Source organism: Leopardus geoffroyi, chromosome C3 (genome assembly GCF_018350155.1).
Source record: "Leopardus geoffroyi isolate Oge1 chromosome C3, O.geoffroyi_Oge1_pat1.0, whole genome shotgun sequence".
NCBI lineage: Eukaryota > Metazoa > Chordata > Mammalia > Carnivora > Felidae > Leopardus > Leopardus geoffroyi.
The window spans coordinates 47569504-47597184 of NC_059338.1; the positions used below are offsets into that span (position 1 = coordinate 47569504).

General features: G+C 37.1%; 1 protein-coding gene and 1 long non-coding RNA gene across 2 annotated transcripts; one reads left to right on the forward strand and one right to left on the reverse strand.

Moving 5' to 3' along the window:
- Window positions 1–13890: 13890 nt before the first annotated feature.
- On the forward strand, window positions 13891–26186 carry LOC123584986. The gene is made up of 3 exons (XR_006705823.1): window positions 13891–13980; window positions 22891–23066; window positions 25967–26186. It is a non-coding gene; the product is annotated as an uncharacterized LOC123584986 (long non-coding RNA).
- On the reverse strand, window positions 19291–27222 carry PTGS2 (prostaglandin-endoperoxide synthase 2). Its single transcript, XM_045452709.1, has 10 exons — window positions 27020–27222; window positions 26197–26313; window positions 25933–26076; window positions 24897–25040; window positions 24226–24407; window positions 23471–23554; window positions 22884–23130; window positions 22313–22599; window positions 21587–21734; window positions 19291–21442 (listed from the first exon to the last, which is right to left on the reverse strand). The coding sequence occupies exons 1-10, from the start codon at window positions 27069–27071 to the stop codon at window positions 21033–21035; spliced, it is 1815 nt and encodes a 604-aa protein (XP_045308665.1). The 5' UTR covers window positions 27072–27222; the 3' UTR covers window positions 19291–21032.
- Between the last annotated feature and the right edge of the window lie 459 nt (window positions 27223–27681).

Consider the following 27681-nt stretch of genomic DNA (forward strand, 5'->3'; position numbering starts at 1 on the left):
CATTGTCAGTCAACTCAGGAATGCTTTGTGATATACCCCAGAGCAGGGGTGGGAAGACAGAATGCATGTTCTTTTTGTATATTTACATTAGGCATATTAATATTATGTATCTTAATATAAAGTCAAAGACTTGTAAATTGGTAGAATCTCTCAATCAACAATAGGTTTCCTAAAAAATTCAATATCTCTATTCTAGGCTGTTTGTACATTAAGACAGTCCTCCATCTGGACTGAAGACTTGCATCCACTATTCTTCTTCTCCTCCCAAACTCATCCCATTAAATCAGCAAACAGAGAGATCCTTCTCTTTACAAAGTCAGCAGAAACAGGACAGAAGAGATGTCAGATGCTGTGATTTATAAGAATTAAAAGAGTAGAAAGATCCACAATGTGTAATCAGTACTTGTCACACCTCTGTTCAAAGCTCCCAGAGACTCTCTATCACATTTAGGATAAATCCAAAGTCATCACCATGGCCTATGAGGTCCTAGATGACCAAGCCTATGTCTTCCTTTCTGACCTCATCTTCTATCAGTTTCCTTCTTGCCCAACTCCACTCCAACTGGGCTCTTGCTGTTCCTCAAATACTCCAAGCACCCTTACTTCAGAATGTACATTCTGTTTCCTCTTTTTGAAACACCTTTCTCTCAAATACCCACATGGCACTCTCAACTTCTTTTAAGTCTCTGTTCAGATGTCACCAAATCATTGAGCCTTTACTGCCCTCCCTAAATAAAATAACCTACCCAAACTTGTGTGCTGCTTTCTTTATAGTACTCATCACTACCTATTTGTTTCTTTGTTAATTATCTGTCCACCCTCACTGAAATGTATGCTCCATAAAAGCAAGGAGTCAAATGCTTTGGCCACTACAGTATCCCCCACACCCTCTGGCACATAGTAGTGAGCACTTGGTTACTAATCTTTGATTGGATAAATGAATGTAATTTGACATTTGTTGTGACAGTGTGCTAATAATTGATTTGTAATGATTACCGAAGTATTCAGAGTTCCTTGAGTCTTTCTATTCTTTTTAAAAAAAAATATTTATTTTGAGAGAGACCAGAGAGGGAATGTGCACGCACATGTGTGTGCACGCAAATGGGGGAGGCCAGAGAGAGAATCCCTAGCAGGATCCACACTATCAGTGCAGAGCCAGATACGGGGCTTGATATACATATACATACACATATGCACATACATCTATGGAAGTTGGAGACCCAGGAAAGCCAGTTGTGTAGTTTGAAAGCCTGAGAACCAAGGGAACCAATGCTGAGCCGAAATCAAGGGTCAGACACTCAATGGACTGAGCCACCCAGGCACCTTGAGTCTTTTTGTTCTTAAATTAATATCACTAAACATTTTCCTTTTTTTTTTTTTTTTTTTTTTTTTTTTTTTTTTAAATTTTTTTTTTTTTTTCAACGTTTATTTATTTTTGGGACAGAGAGAGACAGAGCATGAACGGGGGAGGGGCAGAGAGAGAGGGAGACACAGAATCAGAAACAGGCTCCAGGCTCTGAGCCATCAGCCCAGAGCCCGACGCGGGGCTCGAACTCACGGACCGCGAGATCGTGACCTGGCTGAAGTCAGACGCTTAACCGACTGCGCCACCCAGGCGCCCCTACATTTTCCTTTTCTAAAATTGGTCATGCACATACACATACAACAGGTTTAAGAACCACTGGTTTTGTAGAAGTGTAAACATAGTTAATATCACTGGTGATTAAATGAAGGATAGAATTGAGGGAGGTAACGTTATGAACAGACTGTTGTAACTCAGGCTTTGAATGAAGAAATATTGAATTAGAAAAGTGAAAATGGGTAAAAGTACATATTAAAAAATTTTAGGTAGTAATATTAGCAGAACTTGGAAAATGTCTTTCAGGAGTGAGTTAAAGGGAGTAGTTAAGGGTGACTCCATATTTCTAGGTTGGGTGAATGGTTGATGATAATGCTACCAAATGAGAGAGAGAATACAAGAGTGGTGATGTGGAGATAGTGATGATCATCAAGTTAGTTTTGATAAGGCTGACTTGAGATAATGGTGAAGAAGACATCCAAGGAAATATGGTCAGCAGACCATCGGACATATGAGGCTGAAGGTCAAAGGCATGGTCTGCAGATTTAGATTTTGGTGTCATGTCCAATAATTCCAGCCTGTGAACATGCCCCCAAATGAAACCATCATCATTCCTCCCAAATTACCCTTGCTTTTTTCCTTCTGTGTTACCTCTAGAAGATTATATTCAGTTTCCACCCTTTTATAAATGGAAAAATATGTGAAGTAACTTTTTAAAATGCATTTTTAAAAGTAATCTCTACACCCGACATGAGACTCAAACTCATGACCCTGAGGTCAAGAGTCAGATGCTGTACTGACTGAGCCAGACAGGGACCCCTAAAGTAGCTTATTTTTAAGTTAACTATAATTTTACTGATACTATAAATGCACAAAATTTGCTTATAAAATAAGTCACAAAGAGAAGAATTGTTTCTATCTGAACCATTACTACTCCCCTGAAACAACCTGTTTTAGTTCTTAGTTTTTAATTTTAGGATTAATCTTTAAATTTCTAGATATACTGGGGTGCCTGGGTGGCTCAGTCATTTAAGTGGCTGACTCTTGATTTTGGCTCAGGTCACCATCTCACAGTTCATGAGTTCAAGCCCCACACCAGGCTGTGTGCAACAGTGAGGAACCTACTTGGGAGTCTCTCTCTCTCCCTCCCTCTTTGCCCCTACCCTGCTTGTGTTCTCTCTCAAAATAAATAAGTATTTTAAAAAATAAAAATAAATTTCTAGGTATTATACTATTTCTTGGTTTATCAATTTTATACATTTTCTATTAATTTCTTATAGTGCAGATAAGTGTTTTGCTCTCTTATTTTCTGTTTATCTCTTCTTCCATCATCCTAATCTAACTTTATCACAATTTGTGGTCACATCAACAGAATGTTCACATTATTGTGACTATATAAAAACTCAGAACCAAGCAGTGTACTTACAGCTTAATCAGCTTTTCTTGTCTGGCCCAAATTTAGTTTTTCTTTCAAATTTACTTAGCTTTTTCAGTTGCTTAGTTTTTAGTTTTCTCATTTTTAACATCTGTGCTTCGTTTTGGCAAATATTCTGTTTATCAAATTGCTGTCTCAAACATAACAGATAATCTCTCAATTCCATAGGTTTTCTGGAGACAACCCCCAAGCTCTTTGTCATCTTGTTCCAATTTAAGCAGTTGCTTCTAGACCTGCTGAATGTCTCATCCTGGCTCTTTAAGATTTATCATCAAAGTGGAACTGAATTTTGTCACTTTTCTATTTAGGCTACCTAGTTTAACAAGACTTACTATATTCCTCTTTCTTGTTTTATGCCCTTATTTTAACTGTAGCAATCATCCAATAGTTCCTTATAAAGGAGTACTTAAGAGGTACATTTTTTTTTTCACTTTAGTTTTTTGGTACTTGCATGTCTGAAAAAAAACCTCATTTAGCCTCACACTTAACTGGAATTTGGCGAGCTATAGAATTTCATCTTGAAAATAGCCTTCCCTCAGGATTTAACACGTATGTTTCCATTGATTCCTGGTGTCAACTGCTGCTGTTTCTGAGAAGTCCAATGCCATCTCTTTTTTTCTTTTAATTGTAACTTAACTTTCCCTTTTTCTCTGGATACTTTTAGGTTCTCTTCTTTCTCACTAGTGTTCCAAAATTTTGTAACACTATAGTTTGAGATTGTTTTCAGGCTGGTACTCTTTAACCTCTTTTCACTATAGGACATTTTATTTATAATTTAAAATTTATAAAGTAAAATTCTCCTATATTTTAAAATTTCTTTTATTTATTTATTTTAAGAGAGAGACAGAGACAGGGAGGGGTAGAGAGAGACAGAAAGAGAGAGAAGGAGAATCTCAAGCAGGCTCCATGCTGCCAGCACAGAGTCCAATATGGGGCTCGAACTCATGATCTGTGAGACCATGACCTGAGCTGAAATCAAGAGTTGGATGCTCAACTGACTGAGCCACCTAGGCACCTTCCTATATTTTTCTTTTCTCTTTGCATACCTCCCATGTATTAGAAATTGGATCTCTTGGACTTCTCTAATTCTTTTATCCTTTATTTCCCATTTCCCTCACATGTCTTTTATTATCTTGAGTTTAGCTTTCTACATGTAGTGAATTATTTACTATTAGCATCATGTGTTTAATTTCTACAAACTTTTTTATTTGATGATTGGTTCATTTTAAAGCATTATCTTTTAAGAAAGTCAGAGTTTCTTATCTGAACATATTAATTAAAGTAGGGGTTTTGCTAAGGGAGGGTTGGGGAGTGAGCCAATTGATGTCCTGTTTATCTGTCTACCCTATGCCACCTGCCTTCCCTGCTGCATCTTAGCTATTAGTTTGTAAAGAGTTTTCTGTCACTGAACTCCTGAGGCATCGAAGGCCCAGATGGGAAGTGCAAAGCTCTCCAATTAGTGGAATAGAATGTAGACCCTCACAGTGAGGGAGTTTTCATCGAAATTTAAGGGAGTTTTCATCGAAATTTAAAATTATAAGCAATAAAGGATTCATGGTTTTGAATTCATACAAAGAGAAACAAAATTTCTGTTCAAGTTACAATAATATTGCAATGTCCTTATATACCAAAGTATTAGGAATAGTTATCTCTGGGTGGTGATAATGTATGATCAGAAAGAAAGGAAATTCAAAAGAAGATTGACTGACTGAAATAAAATCGAGGAATAAGGGTCTACATGAAGTGGGAATGTAATGAGGTATGAGTTAAGGTGGGAGAGAAGTACAGAAGTCAGTGGAAATATCATGGGTTAAATTTTCTGAGCTAGTACAGAGCTAAATGATAATGGTTGCTTTGGAAAGTGGTGGATGGTGGCTGAAATGGAGTAATACTGAAAATCATAGATCACTGAATGGGTTATCTGCACAGTCCTTATAATCTTCAAGAGCTTTGATGGGGGAGAGGCGCAGATGTGCAAGACTCTGAGCCGTGTATCAAAATCCTTAAGGTCTAATTAAGGATTGTCCAAAGATAATGTGGATGAAGGAGTTGGCAGACCATACCTGTAGGATTTGCTACTTTATTCAAAGAAATAGCCCATCATACTTACCTGTGACTAAAACAGGCTATTTATAAATGGCAACTCTTAGGATCAAGCTAGGAAGAATCATATTTTAAACAAAGCATTATATTTCTCCTCTGTTTAGCTTCATGGTAGATGTTTTTTGCAGTGCTGAAAATCTCTACTTTCTTACTAAACTGCTCTTTAGTATTTCAAACTCTTGATTTGTGTGCATACCTAATTGTACCAATGAATTCAGGGTAAAGGAAGATGAAAAGGTGGGGAGGGACTTGGAGTCTAAGAAATATTATAAGTCCCCTATTGATTTACAGAAGTCTTTCAGTTGTTTACATACCAACTGATTGTCTTGTCTGCCCCAGGTCTGGCTGACCCACTTCCTGGTTTGATAAAGATTGCGTGGAAGCCAGGAAAACATTGGCAAGATTAGTCAGATTCATTCAGAGGAAGTTACTTAAGAACTCATTTTATTTATGTTCCTTTATAAATATTTCCACACCCACCCTTTACCTAAAGTGTTCACACTGCAACCCCTCAAAACAAAACAAAACAAAACAAAAACAAAAAACAAAAAACAAAAAAACCCTAGAGTTATAATGAAAACAAATTTATATTCTGGTTCTCCATGGGTGGTCCTCTGTTTGTGATCAGTGCCTACAGTTAGTGCAGATTTTAGGACTGGCTTTTTTCCTCTCATAACATGCAGTACAAGTAATCCTGCTAGTATACCCCTCCCTTTAATCCTGAAGTTCAATTCTTCTTCTGATTCCATAGTCTTTTAATATTCCTTCAATGTTTTTATAATGCCTATTTATTTATTTTTGAGAGAGAGAACGAGCGCGTGCATGCACAAGCGGGGGATGGGCAGAGAGAGAGGGAGACACAGAATCTGAAATGGGCTCCAGGCTCTGAGCTGTCAGCCCAGAGCCTGACACAGGGCTCGAATCCACCAACTGTGAGAACATAACCTGAGCTGAAGTCAGAGACCTAACTGACTGAGCCACCCAGGGGTCCCTTCCCTCAATATTTTGTAAACACTAGGATTCTGCCTAATGGGATTCAGGAGCCCATATGGTTTGAATAGGGTGATTAATTGCTTTAAGTTACGAAAACATCCAGAGGAGATCATTTGCTACCAGAATTCTTTCAATTCCACTGGCTTGTAGTCCCCTAAATTCATGGAAATACAGACTGATTTTCCTATGTAATACACACACATACATACATGTATATGTACATATTTTTAAAAAGCAATTTTTAGCTCTGCAAATTAGAAACTTAATAGTCTGCTGATATCCCCTCAATATTACAACCATATTTTTCTCCTTGATAAAATAAAAGTTTGAGTTTCTTAATAGAATTGTAGATTCAGGGGATTTATATTCATACGGTGCCCTGGGGATGTAATTTCCCAGTGGGTCAGAGTTCTGTTTTACCTTAAAACTGTGTCAATAATGCTGCAGACACATTTTTGCTTGTCAGGTCACCCCTTTCTGAAATACACAGAGCACATCCCTTTGGTTGATATATTCTCTTTGGTAATTTAGAAGCATCAAATAGGACACAGGTGTCTTTCACATTTCATCATATTTAATGATATTTCTAGGCCCTTGCTTTCTTGTTTCTGAAAGTGATTTGTACAGGTAGCAAATTCCAAACAGTAAGCATGAATTTTGTAACAATATTTCATAGATTCTTAAATGCACACTTATGTTTGCATTTTACGTGCCAGAAACTAGTATGTATTTTATGATTGACAGCATCTTACAATTAACCGGCACATTTTTCATTTTCTTGGTTATACATAAAATAATGGTTCATCATTGACCGCATAGCATCTTAGGTTCTATGAAATGTGGTAGGTATTAGAAGGTAGTCTTTATTTCCAATACTTGCATCTCTTTTCAGTATCTCTGGTTCTTCAAAAATTTTGGATGTTACAGAGTGTGATAGTTAACATCTTATGTCAACTTGACTGGCCCTGATTAAATATTATTTCTGAGTGTGTATATGAAGGTGTTCCCAGATGAAATTAGCATTTGAATTGGTGGACTCAGTAGATTGCTCTCCCTCATGGGGGTGGAATCATCCAATCTGTTGAGGGCTTAAATAGAATAAAAAACCGAGGAAGGAGGTATTTGCCCCTTTATATTTCTGTCTGCCTGCTTGAGTTGAGTAATCTCATCTCATCCTCTCTGGCCTTTAGACTGGAATTTACACCATCAGCTTCCCTGGTCCTCCTCAGGCCTTTGGAATCAGATTGAATTACACCATGGGCTTTCCTGGGTCTCTCCAGGAAATATATATATATATATATATATATATATATATATATATATATATAATTTCCTATTGGTCTCTGTCTCTGGCAAACCCTGACTAAAACAGAGAGGACATAAATTTGATTCACAAAAACATGGATACATTATTATTGTTATAAGACTTGCTGTTTTGGGAGAGTAAAGCCATTGGTATCATGTCTTGCCAAGCATCATCAGCATATGTACTTCTTAAAGATTTATATGTTACAGAATGTCCGTATCTCATTACAACAATGCAGAATTCCTTTCTAGTTTGACTCCTTTTTCATATAATTGAGAAATAGGGCATCAACCTGTTCCTACTTTAGAAATGTTTATTCTCAGAAGATCTATCTATGTACCGAGACTATACAACTTCAGCTCTGGATAGAATTACTTTAACAGAAATAAATTGTAATATTATATGGATAACTTTTGCTCAGAAGTTTTCTAAGCAACAATCATTTTTGGACAATCTCTGTCTTTTGTCAAACTGTTCCCTAGGCCATCACAAATTATGCTGTTCAAAACCACTTACTTAATGAAAAATATCCTGAAAAACTGCTGTCAAAGAATAGAGTTAGCTTAATTTTTTTTCTTTCCTTGTTTTTTGCTTTAGTCTCCTATTATTAGTTTTCATCTGTTTATTATTAACTTTTTTCTATCATTTCTAATTGTTGTAAGCAGCATCAGATTATCTTTGGGAGGGGCACCTGGGTGGCTCAGTCGGTTAAGCGTCCCACTTCAGCTCAGGTCATGAGCTCACAGTTTGTGGGTTCGAGCCCCACATTGGGCTCTGTGCTGACAGCTCAGAGCCCGGAGCCCAGAGCCTGTTTCAGATTCTGCGTCTCCCTCTCTGTATGCCCCTCCCCCACTCGTGCTCTGTCTCCCTCTGTGTCAAAAATAAATAAACATTAAAAAAAATTATCTTTGGGAACATGTTGAGTTTAAATCAATTAATATGACTACAAAAAATTTTACATAAAGCATATGTAAATTTATATATCACCCAATTTATGATGAAACTTTTATAATAGGACAAAACAAAGTCAAATTATTTTTCTAACAAATTAAATTATATAAATATTGAATAAAATTGTACACTTGGACACAGTTAACATTTTGTTAATTTTTTTCAACAAACTTAAGAGGTGCTTTTTGCCTTTAGAACAGAGCAGTGTGCCTTCTTTTACCTCTTTTACTTTTCCTTCTATTATTTTTGTACGTAGTTATAATTCGAGTCAGGAACATTTGACACAATTTTTCTATTGATTCTTATGAATATGATTTTATAACTAGTGGTTTTATAATTTCCGTGTGAAATTATGTTCTTTTTCTATTTTATGTGAGAAAATAGACACTGTAAAATTATCAGTATCTTGCCCTATGAAGATAATGGCAACCAAATGTTTTATTTATTTATTAAATTATTTTTTGGGAGAGCATAAGCAGGGGAGAGGCAGAGAAAAGGGGACAGAGGTTCCAAAGCAGGCTCTGCCTGATAGGCTGACAGCAGTGAACCCGATATGGTGCTTGAACCCACAAACCACAAGATCATGACCTGAGCCAAAGTTGGACATTCAACTGACTGAGCCACCCAGGTGCGCCCCCCCAAATGTTTTATTTTGAGTGATATAGTGAATGTCCATGATAGATATTCTACAGGCTTACTACTTTATTCACGAAGTTGAACAATTTTTGTCATTGGATTGGAAATGTTTTTTTTAATAAAATTAAAGTTTATTTCTTTTTAAGAGAAAGAGAGTGTGAGCAAGGGAGGGACAGAGAAAGAGGGAGACAGAGAATCCCAAGCAGGCTCCACACTGTCAGCCCAGAGCCTGATACAAGGTTCGATGTATGTGAGATCATAACCTGAGCTGAGATCCACAGTCAGATGCTTACCCAACTGAGCCACCCAGGCGCCCCTAGATTGGAAAATTTTTAATGAAAGTTTTCTACCTAAAATTAAAAAAAAAATTTAGAGAGGTGAACCTGTAATTGTTGAAACCATTTTACAACACAAAAGTTGTTGGCATGGTTCAAGGATGTGTTTTCAGTGATTTAAAAATCTTTTGTTTTTAGATTTATTGTCTCATAATGCAAAGGAAAAAAAGGATTTTAAGATAACTATCAAGTAACTGAAAGAGGAGGCACCTGATAGAATATTTGTTAAATGTGTTCATTTTATTGGTACATTTTCCATAAAAATAATCTTTTTTTTCAAGTTATCGTATTTTCCTTCATTTAAGACATTAGAATGTCCGAACCTAGCCATGACTGTGGATGCAAGAACAATCCTGTTCTTCAACTTTTTGATTACAAATGACAAGGAATACAGGTGCCTGGGTGGCTCAGTTGGTTAAGTGACCAACTTCAGCTCAGGTCATGATCTCGCTGTTCCTGAGTTTGGGCCTCCTGACTGGCCCTCTGCTGACAGCTCTGTGTCTTCCTCTCTCTCTACCCCTCTCCCACTTGTGCTCTGTCTCTCTCTGTCTCTCTCTCAAAAATAAACATTACAAAAATTTTTTTTAATTAAAAAAATGCCAAGGAAAGATAGTGATTCACATTGCTATATTCAGACCACTGTGTTAAAGCGATACATTCAAAGGCATTTTAAATGATGCATCCTTCTTTCTAAATAATTAATCAATATGGCACACATTTTTTTTTCTCATTGGTAAAGGTATATTCAGAGACAGTAAAGTCTACCAAATATAGGAAACCTAATATGGGACACCCCAAGGAATAATTTTGCAAAAGATGCAAGGTATGCCCATCTATAGTTGCTTCTTGGACCTAGATTTGACTAAGTAGAGATTCATTCCATTATGGAAATAGGAACTATACTAAAATCTCAGGGTTTTTCCAACTGTATTAGTCAGCTTGGGCTGCCATAACAAAATACTACAGACTGAGTCTTTTAAACAACAGAAATTTATTTCTCACTGTTCAAGGTCAAAGTGCCAGCCAAGTCGGTTACTTATAAAGGTTCTCTTCCTGGTTTATAGAAGGCCACCTTCTCACTTAGCAATATGCATTTAAGGTTTGTCCATGTCTTTTCATGGCTTCATATCTCCTTTCTTTTTAGCACTGAATAATATTCCATTTCTGGATGTACCAACTAGAGCTAATCCTATTAGATCAGGACCCCAACTTCATGACTTTGTTTAACTTTAATGACTCACTTAGAGGCACCATCTTCAACTATAGCCACACTTGGGGTTAGAACTTCAACATACGAATTTGGGGAAGATACATTAAGTGCATAACAGCACCCCCCTCACTTTATAAACCAGAAAAAGATCCATAGAGAATGATGGGAAACTCAAGATTAAAAGAGACCTAAAAATTATGAAGATAAAGCTTTCCTTTGGTGTTTTCTACCAAAAACCTTTTAAATAACTTGTTAAGTAAATTCATGGGAAAACTTGATTCTCAGTTGAAAGCATTTTCTGGGACATTACTACCTTCCCTCCTTGTATGTGTCTCTTCAGTCTTTTCTAAGTTGTTACAGATTCCCTTCTACTACAGAATAATCCACTGCCCTAAGATTCTTAACTTGGATCATGTTCAAGAGCTTAAAGAACTATTTGAAACTGTATGACAATTTTTGTGTTGTTCCTATTTTTTTATTTTAGGTGCATAGCTTTTATCAGATTTAAAAACGGTCTATGACAGCACTATGACAGACTATGGTAAGACTCTATCTTACCAGAGTGATGTAGTTTTCTGGTTTGAAAGTCTCTTTTGAGGGTAGATGTGGCATATCCACTCAAAACAAAGCTAGTAAGAGGTATTTTGGATGTTCAAAGTACTGAGCTTCATGCTAAGAATAGAAAAATGAATACCATAATTCTGTAATAAAGACTCAGTAAAATACAGAATAATAAGGAAGAGTTGAAGAGAGGTAAATTTATTGAACACACAATTTTTTTCTGACTCTAAAAACTTTTTTTTTTAATTTCACTATGCCCAGTTTGACTTGCCTCCTTCTGAACCTTATTAAAGCTGCCAGATATTGGGCATGAAGTATCTAATCAGTTTTTTTCTCATTATGAGTTGACATTATGTTGGGGAAAGGATGAAATTTACCAGTGTTGCACTTATTTTGCAAGTGGACAAGTGGAGGCTTTCATTTTCAATTTTTTTAAAATTGAAGTATAGTTGACACATAATGTTACATTAGTTTCAGATATATAATAGTGATTCAACAATTCTGTACTATGCTATGCTCACCACAAGTATAGCTACCATCTGCTACCATGCAATGCTATTGACTATATTCCCTGTGCTGTGCCTTTTATCCCATGACTTATTCATTCCATAACTGGAAGGCTGTATCTCCTACTCCCCCCACTCCCCTTCACCCACATTGCCCATCCTCCCCTCTGGCAACCATCAGTTTGTTCTCTGTATTTATGGATCTATTTCTGCTTTTGGTTGCTTTGTTTATTCGTTTTGGTTTTTAGATTCCACATACAAGTAACATTGTATGATATTGTTCTTTGACTTATTTCACTTAGCAAAATACCCTCTTGGTCGATCCATGTTGACACAAATGGCAAGATCTCTTTTTTATGGCTGAGTAATATTCCACCATGTATATATACACATCTTCTTTATCCATTCATCTATCGTTGGACACCTGAGTTGCTTCCATACCTTGGCTATTATAAATAATGCTACAATAAACATAGAAGCTTTCATCTTCAATTTTAATTTCAAGAAAGAAATTCTACATTGTTCTTTAAAATCTCCTCCAATTCATACACATAGACTGGGATTGATCCGAAAGAGAAATAGCAGAGAGTGAGCCTGAAGGTAAGAAAGATGATCAACTCTACAGCCAGTTTTTGCAGTAAGAATCCAAAAAAAAGGGGAAATCTCTGAAGAAATTCAATTCACTGATGATTATATGAGCTTAAAGATTATACTTAAAGCAAATGTGTAAGACAAGACCTAAGACAAATAACAAGGGCCTTGAAGCAAGAAGCACATACCCTCCCAGTCTATGTGGGATACAAGAAGCAGGTCCAAAAGGGACCATAACATTAACATGTACTAGAAAGAGACTGAGTTCGACATGCAATATACAATTTGTTGTACAAATCCTTCTTGACTTATAATGTGATTACATCTGATAGCTATAGCTCACTGCTGCTGCCTAGCATCACAAGAGAGCATCGCTCAGGAAAATATCAAAATTCATAACTTGAAGTACAATTCCTAGTGAATGCACATCACTGTTGCACTATCATAAGGTTGAAAAATCATTAAGTTGAATCATTGTAGGTGGGGGACCATCTGTATGTATCTATGTTGAGTAATTTATATACATACTTCCCAGTATAGGAGGTGGGTCCCATTACTCCCCATCTATTCTTCTCTGTACTCAGCAACTACTATGTTAGTTTCCTACAGCTGCTGTAACAATTCGAATTTATTATCTCACAGAACTATAGTTTGGAAGTCCTAAATGGGTCACACTGAGCTAAAATTGAGGTGTGCCTTCCTTTCTGGAGGCTCTAGGGGAGAAGAGGTTTTCTTGCCCTTTCCAGCTATACAGGCTTCCCAAGTTCCTGCATCCTTGGTTCTCTTCCATCTTCAGTAATAGCTGGTCAAGTCTTCTATTGCATCACTCTGACACTGACTCTTCTGCCTCCTTCTTTCACATAAAAGGTCTCTTATGATTACATTAGGTAATCCAGGATGACCTCTATTTTAAGGTCAGATGATTAGCAACCTTCATTCCATCCACAGCCTTTGTTATGTAATATATGACAGATTCCGGTAATTAGTACTTGGACAACTTTGGGGAGGTGGGGGGCATGATTCTGTCTACCACAACTACCAAGGTAAAAAACACTTTAAGTAATGTTTCCTATAATAGTATGACAGGATAGACATTTCCTGAGCTGTAAACCTTCTTATACCCAGTCTCTTATACCCATTAAACTGACTGAGAAAGCAAGAAGTATATTGTTACTACAGGATGTGTAGTTATTAAGTTAACTTAGGAGTCAGATGTGAGATGATGTAGCCTTCTCTAAACTGAAGAAAATGAAACTCAGATTTCTGATTCTTCATGTCACAGAAAGTCAATGTTAAAACCTCAAATTACTTCCACTGTTTCTGATTTATTTCCTCAGTGCAATGCTATCATTAACATTATTTATTATATAAATGGAGAAATTAAAAAAAAAAAAAAAGAGGGGGCGCCTGTGTGGCTTAGTCAGTTGAGTGTCCGACTCGTGATTTTGGCTCAGGTCATGAGGGGTTGTGGGATCGAGCCCCACGTGTGGCTCCATGCTGAACGTGGAGCCTGCTTGGGACTATTTCTCTTTCTCTCTTTCTCTCTCTCTTTCAAAAAAAAAAAAAAAGAAAAGAAAGAAAAAAGTAAATAAAAATAAAAAACAAATAACCAAAAACGAAAAAAAAAAAAAAAAGTCATTTGCCTAGAGTTACAGTAGGCATAACTGTCTCCATTTTACCTTTTTAAAGGTGAGGAACATGGGACTCTTAGTAACCACACTGCTGACATTGGCAGAGCCCAGGTTTGCCTGACTGCAAAGTCCATGCCCTGGCGGTAAGCATCTAGCCAGTCCACCACCATGTTATTATCATCAGGAATGTGAAAAGTCATGTTCTTGACTTGTAAGATCTCAGTAATTTAGTCTAGAAATTCACAATTGTTTTATAATTCCCATGAATATCTCTGGCTATTTCAAGTGATGCCATAAATTTTTAAACATAAAATAGAAGTCACGTTCTGAGTTAATCTATTTATGCTAATTCACTTTATTAAGAATATTTTTGATACATATCACCTTTTAAATAAGTAAAGAGAATTAATACGAGATAAGGGGCATCCACAGCAATCTATTTGATGTTCAATTCCCCAAAGTTGGAACTTTAATACAATTACACTGTTTCTGAGATTCAAAGGCTCTCATTCTCTGTCTTTGAAGCAGGCTTCTTCCAACTTAAACAGCGTTTCAGTAGCCTGATGTTTAGCACATTACTCAATAGTGTTGTCAAGTCTATATAAAATACACCATGAGAATGTTACAGAAAATTTACATTTTAAGTGGTAGGTTTCAGGGTGTGGGTGAGAGAAACATTCTTCCCCTTTGCATCATCTCCAACTGTTTTTTGCTTACAGAGAAAGATTGTTTACCCAATTGGCCTTTCTTCTGGCTTCTTTCTGAGCACTGTGTAAGTGGAAAACACTCCTTCAAGAGCATGTAAAATATACCCCACCCTGTGTTTTTTGAATGTTGTCATCATGCACAGGTATTGAGTAATAGCCAGGGAAAGTCACGCTATGATGCTTCCACATCACCTATTAGGAACGATCAGGAACATGAAAGAGCAAGTGAGTCTCTCTGGACAGGGTTCACTTGCAGGAAGACACAGAGGCAGGGGAAGTGGAAGCATTAGAGGCTGAGGCACAAGACCAACTCGAATCTTAAACTTCTTTCGTTTGGTTTCAGTGATGAGACATCTAGGAAACAAATTGGGAAGTAAACTGAAGATAACTGTTCCTGTGATCTTTATTTTATCAAATAACGATCTTTTCTCTGAAGTTTTTCCATGGCTTCAGCTCAAAGGCAATTTGACCGTTTAGTTTTCTGAGTGAATTTACGTAGAATGCTGAAATAAATTTCGCTTAATTTAGGCATTTAAATTACTTATTATTATTATTTTTTTAAACATGTATTTTTCTTAATGTTTATTTATTTATTTTGAGAGAGGGAGAGTGTGTGTACAAGTGGAGGAGGGGGAGAGAGAGAGAGGGAGACAGAGAATTCCAAGCAGGCTCCGTGCTGTCAGCACAGAGTCCCAGGAGGGGCTTGAACTCACCAACTGTGAGATCATGACCTAGCAGAAACCCGGGGTTGGAGGCTCAACCAGTGGTGGAGCCACACAGGTGCCCTGCATTTAAATTAGTTATTATAGTGAAAGCAATCTGATCACTTTTGAATGCCAATTATTGAGAGTCCTTGAAGTAATGACTTATGTCTGAATTAAAAAGCAGTAAATGATTTATCAAACTGTTTACTGTTTATCTTAAACAACTCCCCTCTACTTCATAGCCAGACTGTGGCTAAGCTCTGTAAAAGTTTGAGTCCTTAATAGTACATTGGAATTGGAGATGGAATTGGGGAACAATTGTTATTTCTAATCTCTCTTTTTTTTAACCTCAGCTTTGTTGATAACTATAGGAAATAAAGCAGCTCTGGGTTTCCTAAGTCTGTGATATTAAGTTTTTGAAATACAATTATTAAATAAGTTCTAACACATGTCGAAGATATCTATCTATGTCTATATACAGTAAAACTTTGGATTGTGAGTAACTTGTTCTGAGAGTGTTCTGCAAGAGAAGCAAACATTTCTAATAAATTTTAACTTGATAAACAAATGATGTCTTGCGATACAAGTACTATGTGAGAGAGAATTTTACTTTCCCAGCTTGGTTGGGTGTCCACTCTAGGATAATCTATTGTAGCAGTTTGGATAAGGGTTAGGAAAACTAAATGATACAAAAATGGCCTATAACCCTATTCTTGCCACCAAGAATAGCATCACATCTCTTCCTTTTTTCTTTTAACTTTTTATTTTGAGATAACTATAGATTCATACAATGCTTCAAAGAAAATGTACAGGGAGGTACCATGCAACCTTCATATCACCTCCTCTAATTTTGACATCTTACATAATTATAGTCCAATATCAAAATCAGGAAATTTACCTTGGTACAATCCATGGATCTTATTCAGATTTCCCCATTCATACATGTATTTGCGTGAGTGTGTGTGCATAGTTCTATGCTATTATGGCACATATGTAGCTTTGTGTAACTACCACCTCAATCAAGTTGCAAAAATATTCAATCAGCACAAGTCTCCCTCATGCTACCCTTTTATAACTATAGCTACCCTGAAATTTCTAATCTGGTAACCACAGATCTGTTTTCTTTCCTTATAGTTTTGTTATTTCAAGAATGTTATATAGAGAGAGAATCATAGAATAGGTAACTTGAAAGACTGGCTTTGTTTTTTTTCATTCACATAACTCCTTTGAGTTCCATCCAACTTGTTTTATGTATCAATAGTTGTATTTGTTTTGCTGCGTAGTACTCCATGATATGGATATACCACCGTTTGCCCCGGTTTGTTTAACCATTAATCTTTTGAAAGATATCTGAATTATTTTGCCTGGGGCTATTGTGGATAAAGTTGCTATGAACCTTCATGTAGAGACTTTTGCATGATTTTTTTCTGGGATAAATGCTCAAGAGCACAATTACTGGATTGTATAATGTGGTAGGTAAAATAATGGTCCTTCAAAGAGTTCCATGCACCAATCCCTAGAACTTGTGAATATGTTGCTTTACATGACACAAAGGACTTTGTATATGTGGAAAAAAATTATGGATCTTGAGGAAGGGAGATTTTCCTGGGTTACCTTCATGCGCCCAAAGTGATAAAAAGTGTTCTTATGGGAGGGAGGCAAGAGGATCATGGTCAGAGATATTAAAAGATGATGCCCTTCTGGCTTTGAAGATAGAGAAAGGGAGCATGAGCCAAGTAATGTGGGTGGTTTCTGGAAGCTAGAAAAGGTGAGAGACAGATTCTCCCCTAACGATTCCAGAAGAAACACAGCCCTGATGACACCTTGATCTTAACTCATACAATCTATTTCTTACTTCTGACCTCCAGCACTATAGATAATAAATTTTTGTTGTTTTAATCCATGAAGTTTGTAGTAATTTGTCATAGCATGAATAGAATACTAATATACGTGGTAAGAGAATTTTTAGTTTTAGAAGAAACTGCCAAACTATTTTTCTAGAGTGGATATTTTGCTAAGATCTTACTCTTTCTTCAAGAATCAACACATATTCTGCTTCTTTCATGAAGCCTACTCTTATGCACTTATTGAGTATTTTGTGATGTCTTTTAAGTATCGGACACTGTTCCGAGAGCAGTGAATGATGCAAACCATGTTGTTACTTTCTTGGACATGAAATTCTAGTGATGGGACACAGATAATAAGTAAACATACAAATCAAGGTAATAACAGAAATAAATGCCAGAAAGAAGATGAAAGAGCTTTAGTAGTTGCTTTAGTTTAGGTGGTTGGAGGAGGCCTTTCTAAGAGGGGAAATTTGAGCCAAGATTTGGGTGTTGAGAAGGATCCAACCATGTGGAAATATGAAGAAGGAATTTTCTAAACAGGGGCAACAGCTTGAGAACCCTTGGTGGTAAGCTAATCAGAAAAAAGTTGTGGTGGGAACACAGTGAACAAGGGTAGGAAATTATGGTAGATGAGATTGGGTAGTTAGGCAGGGGACTGATCACTGAGATTTTCTAGGATATAGTTAAGAGTTTGGATTTGTCCACTGTGTAATAGGAAGTCACTCTTTTTCAAATAGGAGAGGAACACGATCTGATGTATGTTTGAAAATGACCAGTCTCATTGCTATAAGGTAAATGGTTTGGAATGAGGCAAAGAATAAAAGAAGGGAAACCAATTGAGAGATAATTGCATCAACTAGGTTGGTAGTATTGGAGTTAGAGAAAGGGTGACAGGTGTAGGATTTGTTTGTGGGTTAGAGGCAACAAGATTGCTGCTGGATTGGCTAAGGGCATTATGGAAAGAGAGGTTTTTGCTTGAGAACAAGAAGATGGTGGTATACTTAACTTTTGAAGATTATTATTTTGGGTATATGGTGCCAAGAGGGCAGAAATTGTAAAATAAGCTATTAAATTTATTTATTTGAGTGGATAGGTTGTCATTGACAGTTGGGAGATTGGTTCTACAGCCATAAATTTGGGAGTTATAATTAATGTCTCAATTTATGAGTGTGCATGGGATTAACCCAGATAAGGGCAGATAAAGAGGGGGATCAAGACATTTCAATTTATACAATAGAGGATGAAGAGATTTTTTTTTTAAAAAATCTGAGTAATAGCACTCCATGAAGGTGGAGAAAGACCAGGAGAGTATCAGACCATGAAACCAAGGAAAAAAAAAAAATCTTTCACTAAGGAAACTGTAGGCATTTGCGTTGAATGCTAGTAAGAAGTCAAATAAACCGATTAGGAGGATGGCTGAAATGAAGTTGCACCAGTAAAGTACAATAGAGGGAGAGAATGAAGGAGGGAATATAATGATGGGCAATGGAAACTGAGCTCGATGCCTACAGAAGGAAATGAGATAAGTGGGGTAATGAATAGTGATGAGGTCAATGGATCAGTAGGCTCAGTGAAGTTAGAGTTATATGTTAAAGTGTGAGTGTTGAAATAGGTGAGCTAGAAGGTGAGTCAAGGAAGATGCTTGAAACCAAGATTTTGGAAATGGTACAGCAATTGATGATAAGATCAAGGTATGGATAATCATAGGAAATGGTGGAAGAAGGTATCACAGGAATGAAGAAGGCTAAGGAAGAGAAAAGCCAGGCAGGATCAAGTAGGTGGTCCATGTAGATATTACCAAAATATCAACATTAGGAGTACAACAGAAGTCCATCAGCCAGGTATTAATGATTTGCCCAACTGAACATAACATCCCCCTCTTTGAACTTCCTTTTAATTTTGTACCTCCTTAGCAATTTTGTCTTCTTTTTGCTTTTGGTGTACTTGGTTTTTTTCCCTTCTTCTAGATTAGGCAATGAAAACAAGTTTGGTGCTATCTCCTATAGCACAAAGCACACATTTTCCAATTCAGTGTTGCAATGAACAAGAATAATAAATAGTGACCCTAGGAAGTCTCTCTCTGAGGGCAGAACCATTTCATTAAGGTTCAGTCTAGTTTGGAATAGATAGGAGAATGCAAGACAATGGTTTAAGTACGGCGCTTTAGAGAAATCATATGTCTTATGACAAAGATATATGGCAACAGTCAAAATTTATTGTAGAAGAGATTTTTCCATTCTTAAATAGTATAAAAATAAACAGGCATTTGTTTCAACAGTTACATTTGACATTAAGTTAATTTAAATACACATTTGTCTTAGGCACCAAAACCTTTGTATATTATATTCCAAATTCCTAGGTTTGGTCAGCAGGTTGATATTAATAAAAGTTTTTTTTTTTTAATCAATAAAGTTAACAGTTTTTAATACAAGCCCTTCTAATATTGACCATTTCTTTATTAACTATAAAATTTTTAGACATAAAATCTTAAAAAATCCCCTGAGTTATTTCCTTTAATGAAATTTCAATTTCTCTACCTAAAAGACATGCTTTTGCAATTATTTACAAATACTGATGTCATCTGTAATCAGTGCTTGATTTAAAAATATTAAAACTCACAGTGCTTTGCACACATCTCCTCAGTAAGTTATAGCTGAATGAATTAATGAAGGATCCACAGGTCCTTCAAAAAATGTATAAAAGGTCAGTCTTGTGGTGTATCCAGGCTAATGAGACACAGTGTTCTCTGTGGGCTGGTGTATGGGTAAACCTTCCATATTTCATTATACCAGAGTTGGGTTGCTGAAAATTTATTCAGAAATTTTAATCTAATAATTTTTCTTGTAGTTTACATAGTAATTCAGAGAGTTAATCTCAAAGAAGATATACTGATTCTCACATAATGCAAAAAAAAATCAATGATTGCAGCCTAAACCTAGTTTATAATAACGTCCTAACAAGACATAAATAATAATCCTCAATAAATTAAGTAGTATACAGTACCAGCAAATGTCAGCTGACAATGAGATGTGGAAAACAAGAAACATGTTCTTCCTGGGAACTATTCAGGAATTGTTTGGCTTTGTTTTTCAAGAAGAAAGGACATTCATTAGAATAGAAATACAACTTCTATCAAGAACCCCCTGCAGTTCTCCGTAATGCGTTCAAAGCCTACATGTAAGCCTACAAAGAGGCTTCTTCCATTACACTTAGTTAAAATTAACTATAAATAAAGTTCTCTGCTTTTCACTTAAAATAAGTGTATGTCCTTTCGTAGAGGTTTTTTTAAGGGCTGTTTTTTTTTCTCTTTCATTTTTGTTAAGAGGAGCTAAGTTACTAGTAGTCCTGAGTTGAGGTTTTCCTGAAAACTTGCAAAAGTTCAGATACGAAAATATAGACAGAGGGAAAAGAAAGGAAAGAAACTAGAGTCCACAGAAAGATGAACTCAGATCTTAAAATCAAGAAAACAAAATAGAAGGAGTAAACTGATCAGAAGAGAGTTTCTCCCAGTACAATGGCTAACAGAAGAAAAGAAAAGGAACAGGTGCAGGTAGTTGCTTCTAATGCATCATGGAGGATACACTGGAAATCCCAGGGTATACACTGGAAAAAAAACTTGCAGCATTTTGCCATCTTGGACCAGCATTTAAATGTCCAAACAGCTTTGCTTTTGTTATTATAAATAATTTAAACTGAAATTCAAGTAAAAGGATGTCAAACTCATTTCCCATCAGTTTATAAAAAAGAATGAAAACTGTTTTCCCCTTTAACCTGAAGGAATGACATCTTTAAAGCAGTGACATGAAAATCTTCACAAGTATGACCCCTTTCTCCTTAACAGAAGATGTTAAGTAACATAAGGAGTTTAACATAAATATTAAATAATTAAGTTAAAAGAAATAGTCCATATAAATAAATAAATAGGATTAATACCCTTCTACAGTTCAGTTGAACGTTCTTTTAGCAGTACTGTGGGATTGATATCATCCAGTCCAGAGTGCGAAGAGCTTGCATTAATGGTGACTGTTTTGGTGAGCTGTGGATCTTGAACACTGAATGCAGTAAAAGGACAGCCCTTCACGTTATTGCAGATGAGAGACTGAATCGAGGCAGTGTTGATGATTTTAAAACCTACTTCTCCACCAAAAGTGCTAGGCTTCCAGTAGTCAGGAGAACATATAGGATTACCCATAAGTCCTTTCAAGGAGAATGGTGCTCCTATTTCTACCATGGTCTCACCAAAGATGGCATCAGGGCGAGGCTTTTCTACCAGAAGGGCAGGATACAGCTCCATGGCATCAATATCACCATAAAGTGCTTCTAACCCCGCAGCCATTTCCTTCTCTCCTGTGAAGGTGACAAAGACAGATATACAACCAATGTAAAACTTTACCAAAAAAAAGTTTTAATCCTTTTAATCCTTTGCTCAATTTGCTTTCAACTTCTCTGTTGTTTCCATTTGACCCTTGATTCTTTTAAGAAGTTTCTCACCTGTGAGTTCTTCAAACGATGTATAGGGCTTCAGCCGAAAGCGTTTGCGATACTCATTAAGAGACTGGTACTTCATCTGTCTGCTCTGGTCGATTGAGGCCTTTGCTACTTGCTGCACTGCAGCTGGAACATTCCTACCACCAGCAACCTATGGAAATGAATTAAGTTACAGGACAAAACTTTTAGGCATATTTATGGTGATTTCTGTCTTAAAAACATTCATTCCTTGGGTACAAAGTAGGTAAGACTGATGTTCCCAGCTGAGACCTACACTATCCAATTTAGAAATTTTATTTCTAGGGGTGCCTGAGTGGCTCAGTGGGTTGAGTATACAGCTCCATCTCAGGTCGTGATCTCACAGTTCATGACTTCAAGCCCCATGTCGGGCTCTCTGCTTTGGATTCTCGTACTCTGCCTCTCTCTCTCTTTCTCAAAACTAAATACACATTAAAAAAAATTAAGGAATATTTATTTCTATGATCTATAGATTGTATAATTATAGAAAGTTTTTGAAAATATATTTAAGGGATGACTGCATATTTCTATTTGATAACTGTAGACTACAAGTTCAGACTTTTCAAAAAAAAAAGGTAGGCTTCTTTTTCAAGAAAAGAATTGACTAACAAAATAATTACTCTTTCAGTAAATTTAAGAAAAATCATTTCAGTGGCAGAAATTCTAGTTACTAACTAATCCTTTGTTTCATTTTTCAATAATAAGGCTTACCCTGCCAGCAATTTGCCTGCTGAATGATTCCACGAACTGGGTAAGCCCATGTTCCAGTAATATAGAGTTGTTGTAGACAAACTGCTGGAAATTGTACTCCTGGTCATCTATTTGCAAGGTGTCAGGCAGAAGGGGATGCCAGTGGTAGAGTGTGTTAAACTCAGCAGCAATACGGTTTTGGTATTGGAATTGTTGGTTGAAAAGCAGCTCTGGGTCAAACTTCAGTTTGAAGTGATAGCCACTCAAGTGTTGTACATAGTCTTCAATCACAATCTTAATGGTTTCTCCTATTTACACAAAACAAAAAAATTAGAGCATTAATCCTCTGGTTACCAACTTTCAAGCAGCTGAAATGCAATTCTGTTAATCCAGTATTCACTTGTATTTTTTCCTTTATACCATCCAAACAAAAGGTATTTCTATTACCAATCATGCTCAAGGATTGAATTCATCTGGAGCATGTGATTTTACACTGACTACAGTCTCCCAGAACTACTTAAAACATATCAAAGGTAACTAGTTGTCTCTGGGGAAGAGGGTTTTATTTAAATTCATTTCTCTTCTTGTTTACCTATCAGTATTAGCCTGCTCGTCTGGAACAACCGCTCATCATCCCATTCTGGATGCTCCTGTTTAAGCACATCACACACTCTGTTGTGTTCCCGCAGCCAAATTGTGGCGTACATCATCAGACCAGGCACCAGACCAAAGACCTCCTGGCCCACAGCAAACCGCAGGTGTTCAGGAACATGAGGTGGGTAGATCATCTCGACCTGAGTATCTTTGACTGTGGGAGGATACACCTCCCCATCGATTATCTAAAAAAATAACAGTAATAAAAATGTTAAATTTTAATCACTACAGATTTTAAAATATGGGTAAGTAGTGACTCATCATTAATTCTTTTTTTTTTTTTTTTCAACGTTTATTTATTTTTGGTACAGAGAGAGACAGAGCATGAACGGGGGAGGGACAGAGAGAGAGGGAGACACAGAATCGGAAACAGGCTCCAGGCTCTGAGCCATCAGCCCAGAGCCCGACGCGGGGCTCGAACTCACGGACCGCGAGATCGTGACCTGGCTGAAGTCGGACGCTTAACCGACTGCGCCACCCAGGCGCCCCGTCATCATTAATTCTTAATACTCAAATGGCACACACCTGGTATTTCATTTTTCCATCCTTGAAAAGGCGCAGTTTATGCTGTCTATCCAAAGTTTCACCATAAACATGACTTAAGTCCACCTGGAAGATTATGGAAAAATTTTATTTGTTACTGTTGAAGTTCTACAAAGTGTCTGTAATTTTATCATTAAATAGTTTGATAAAATACCTATTTTTCTCACAGCCACAAAATACTAAATTAATTCGTTTATCCACTGACACCACAAACCTATATATGTCTCTTGTGTTTAAAGATATTTGTATCTCATATGGAGCCTATAAGTATATAATATGCTTTATTATAAGTGTATGGCATTTCTTTTAATAAGCATCAGAAAATGTATTATTGATATAAAATTCTTACTGATAAATTGAAACTGTGTCATTGAATTCCAAGGAATAATAATGCTGCAAAAATCTCATAATAGCAGCATAATCAGGGTACCAACAAAAGTTTGAAGAGACAAGTTTTTACAGTGCTAATATTTTAAACTAAAAATATAAGAGCCAAATTACAAATAATAATAACATCTGTATGTATGTATGTGTGTGTGCATGTGTGTATTTTTACTAAGCCAGTGAATTAAAATGGAAATTCCATTAATACACATTTCTGGAATAGAAATTCCATTTATAGACAGGGGATTTTTTAAAAAGAGGGGGAATTATTTGGTGTAGCAAATATATATATGGCCTTTAATATTAGCACTCAGTATGATTTTTGCTATCATTCCAATTTAATTCTGTCTTACCCCATGGCCCAGTCCTTTGGTGAAAGCTGGTCCTCGCTTATGATCTGTCTTGAAAAATTGATGGGTGAAGTGCTGGGCAAAAAATGCAAACATCATATTTGTGCCTTGGGGGTCAGGAATGAACTTTCTTCTTAGAAGAAATTTTTCCACAATCTCTTTTGAATCAGGAAGCTCTTTCTTGCCTGAAAAGTGAGAAAGCTAAGATAAGAATTCATCTACATATTAAGGAAGCAGATGGTAAATGGGGACTTGCGGGAGAAATACAATTGTGAACAGGGTTATAATGCAAATGGAAATTCTAAGATACAGGGAACACCTTATTGAATGATGTTATCTATTTTAACATCATTAGTATGTTAAATACTAGTACTTAAACTAGTATTAATTCAGTATTAATGAAAGAATTTGAAAACATGAAGACGTTACACCAAAATGCCCATTCACTTTCATAGGATAGTTTACAGAAAGTCACACTCTCAAAAACAAAACAAAACAAACCAATCAAACAACAAAAAAACGAAACAAAAACCCTCCACAGATACCCAATAAGAAAGCAAAAAAAAAAAAAAAAAGTGCTTTTATTAACAAATTACAGTTCAGTGTTGAATTTTTTAGGTAGCAATCTAGTCCCTATTGCAATGAACACCTCTCTACCCCCCCTACACACTCACCTTTCACACCCATGGGTGTTGGGCAGTCATCAGCCACAGGGGGAAGAGCTCTGGTATAATAGGAGAGATTGGAAAAGGCTTCCCAGCTTTTATAGCCATAGTCCACATTGTAAGTTGGTGGGCTCTCAATCAAATGTGACCTGGCTGAAATTTTCAAGAAAACAAAAATTTTGTTTTAATTTTTCCCATACTCGACACACCAACGTTCATTTTTACTGTAAAATGGGCAAAGTGGCACTAAAGACTGAACTGAATTCCAACAACCAAAGATAACCCATTGTAAAACAGTTACACTTTAAAGTCTCACTGCTGCTTGTACTAAAAAAAATCAGAAAGAATGATTCATTAAAATGCACTTTGGGACACCTGGGTGGCTCAGTGGGTTAAGCTTCGACTTTGGCTCAGGTCATGACCTCCCGGTTAGTGAGTTTGAGCCCTACATCAGGCTCGGAGCTTGGAGCCTGCTTCGGATTCTGTGTCTCCCTCTCTCTCTATCCCTTCCCTGCTCATGCTCTGTCTCTCTCAAAAATAAACATTAAAAAATAAAATGCATCTTTAATAAAGTATATATACTTTACCCAAACATGATCTAGCCATCTTGAGTTTTCAAATAATCATCTACTTACTGCATAAGAGGCCTACAAAGGAATATCTGGGCATGAAACCCACTTTAGAAATAAAGTTATTTTCTTGCTCACCCAAATCCAGATTAACCATTTATTTTAATGGATGCAATGTTATGGCCCATGGACATTTAGTAAACAAGTGGACCACACTTCCTTCACAAACTGGCAAGAGTAGTGAATTTAGAAGAGGTGTACAGGATTGTATGTAGAATTCGAAGTGAGACAGAATTTTCTAAACCAGATGAAACTGAGATGTCAATATTTTTGGCCATTAAGACAGAAGGAAAACTAAAGTCATTTTATAACAAGATTGAAAATATATTTCAGGATTAGGTTTAATAACTTAAAGTTCTATAAAGTGCATTTTTCTTTGAGGAAGCTAAAAACCTTAGAAAGGGACTTGTACTTACATGTCAACACATATTTCATAATTATATTTTGCAGGAAGGGAATGTTATTGACAATGTTCCAGACTCCCTTGAAGTGGGTAAGTATGTAGTGCACTGTATTTGGAGTGGGTTTCAGGAATAATTTTATTCTTGTCAGAAATTCAGCTGCAAAAAAGAAGGAAAAAAAAAAAAGAGATTAACAGGACCCATTATAAGGTGCTAGTTTGTAAAGTGATAACTGGATACATTCCCAGTCCCAATGAGGGCACCCAAGGGCAAACTTACGTGTTGAACAGTTTTCACCATAGAATCCTGTTCGGGTACAGTCACACTTATACTGGTCAAATCCTATGCTCAGACATACACCTTGGTTTTGGCATGGGTTGGAACAGCAAGGATTTGCTACAATAAAAGTAAGGACAGTATATAAGTCATTCTTTGGTTTCTTAATTTTGATTTAAACATTTAGTTGTTTTACATACTATAGATCAACTTTATATTAATAAACTCAAGAAACATACATGTAGTCATGGGAAAACAGTTTTTTTTAACCTGTCACATACAATGATCATAATGAAAATACCAACTCCCTTTTCTAAATAAGGGTAACAATATTCAACCACATTAGTCATGTTGCTAAGCTTTTTCTTAGTAACATTTTAGATGTTCAGCATTTTTAAGGAGCTCAAAAAAGTAGCACTTTCAAAATTAAAGGGTAAATTTAGGGTAAATTTCAATGTAAAAACAGCTTGTTTTTAAAATATTGACTCCTATTCTCTAATAGTAGGCACCACACACAAACATTTCACATACATTGATTGTTCCTGTTAACAATCTGCAAATTAGTATCACTATTCCTATTTAGCAAGATGAGAAACGTGAGACCCACACCGGTTAAGTAATTGGCTCATGATGATCAGAGCTTGTGGCAAAAGGTGGGATATACACCCAGTTCCTTTGGACTCCAATGGTCCAACCTCTTTACCAAGTCAAACATCGTCTCCATTCCGGGACTCTTCACAGTACCGGGAGGACCCGGGAGGTGAGAGCGGAACCTCGTCCGGGGTTACGGTACCGAGGGTTCCCCGGTGCAGGGAGCCAGACCCACCTGCATGGCAGAGCGCCAGGGCGGCGCAGAGCAGCAGGGCGCGGGCAAGCATCTCGGCGGCGGGCGGAGCGCGGGCGGGCGGAGGCGTTGCCGTATTTGGGCTCCCGCGGTGGAGCTGGAGGTGGCGCTGTGCGAAGTTCCCGAGTGTTTCCTGACGCTCGCTGCAAGTCGTTTGAAAACTGGAAGCTAAAGGAGAGGAACCTTCCTTTTATGAGTGAAAACTAAGCCCACGTGACGACATGACTGTTTTTTTCCATTTTTTTTTTGTTACCCCCCCAACTCTCCCCCTCCCCCTGTCTACTTAATTGCGTAAGACCCGAGTGGGGGCAGGAGTTTTACCCACGCAAATGAGAAAATCGGAAACCTGGGAAGCTGCCCTCGGCTTCCCCAAGGCGAGTGCAAAGCGAATTGCCCCCCTCCCTGCTCCGATCTCACGCTTCACCTTCCTCAGTCCCTCAGGTCCAGAATGCAATTTGCTCCAGATTCCCTTTCTCCCAGTCTTTGACCCGGAGCTTTCCGTACCCGGTGCCTCGGCGGATTCCCTTGGGGGGAGGGGAGACACTCGGCTTCCTCTCCCGGAATCCAAGCGGCTGGAGGTCCCAGAGCGCAGGGAATCCCCCGGCGCGGCCGCCCCCATGTCTCATCCTCAGGTCTTTGGGGGG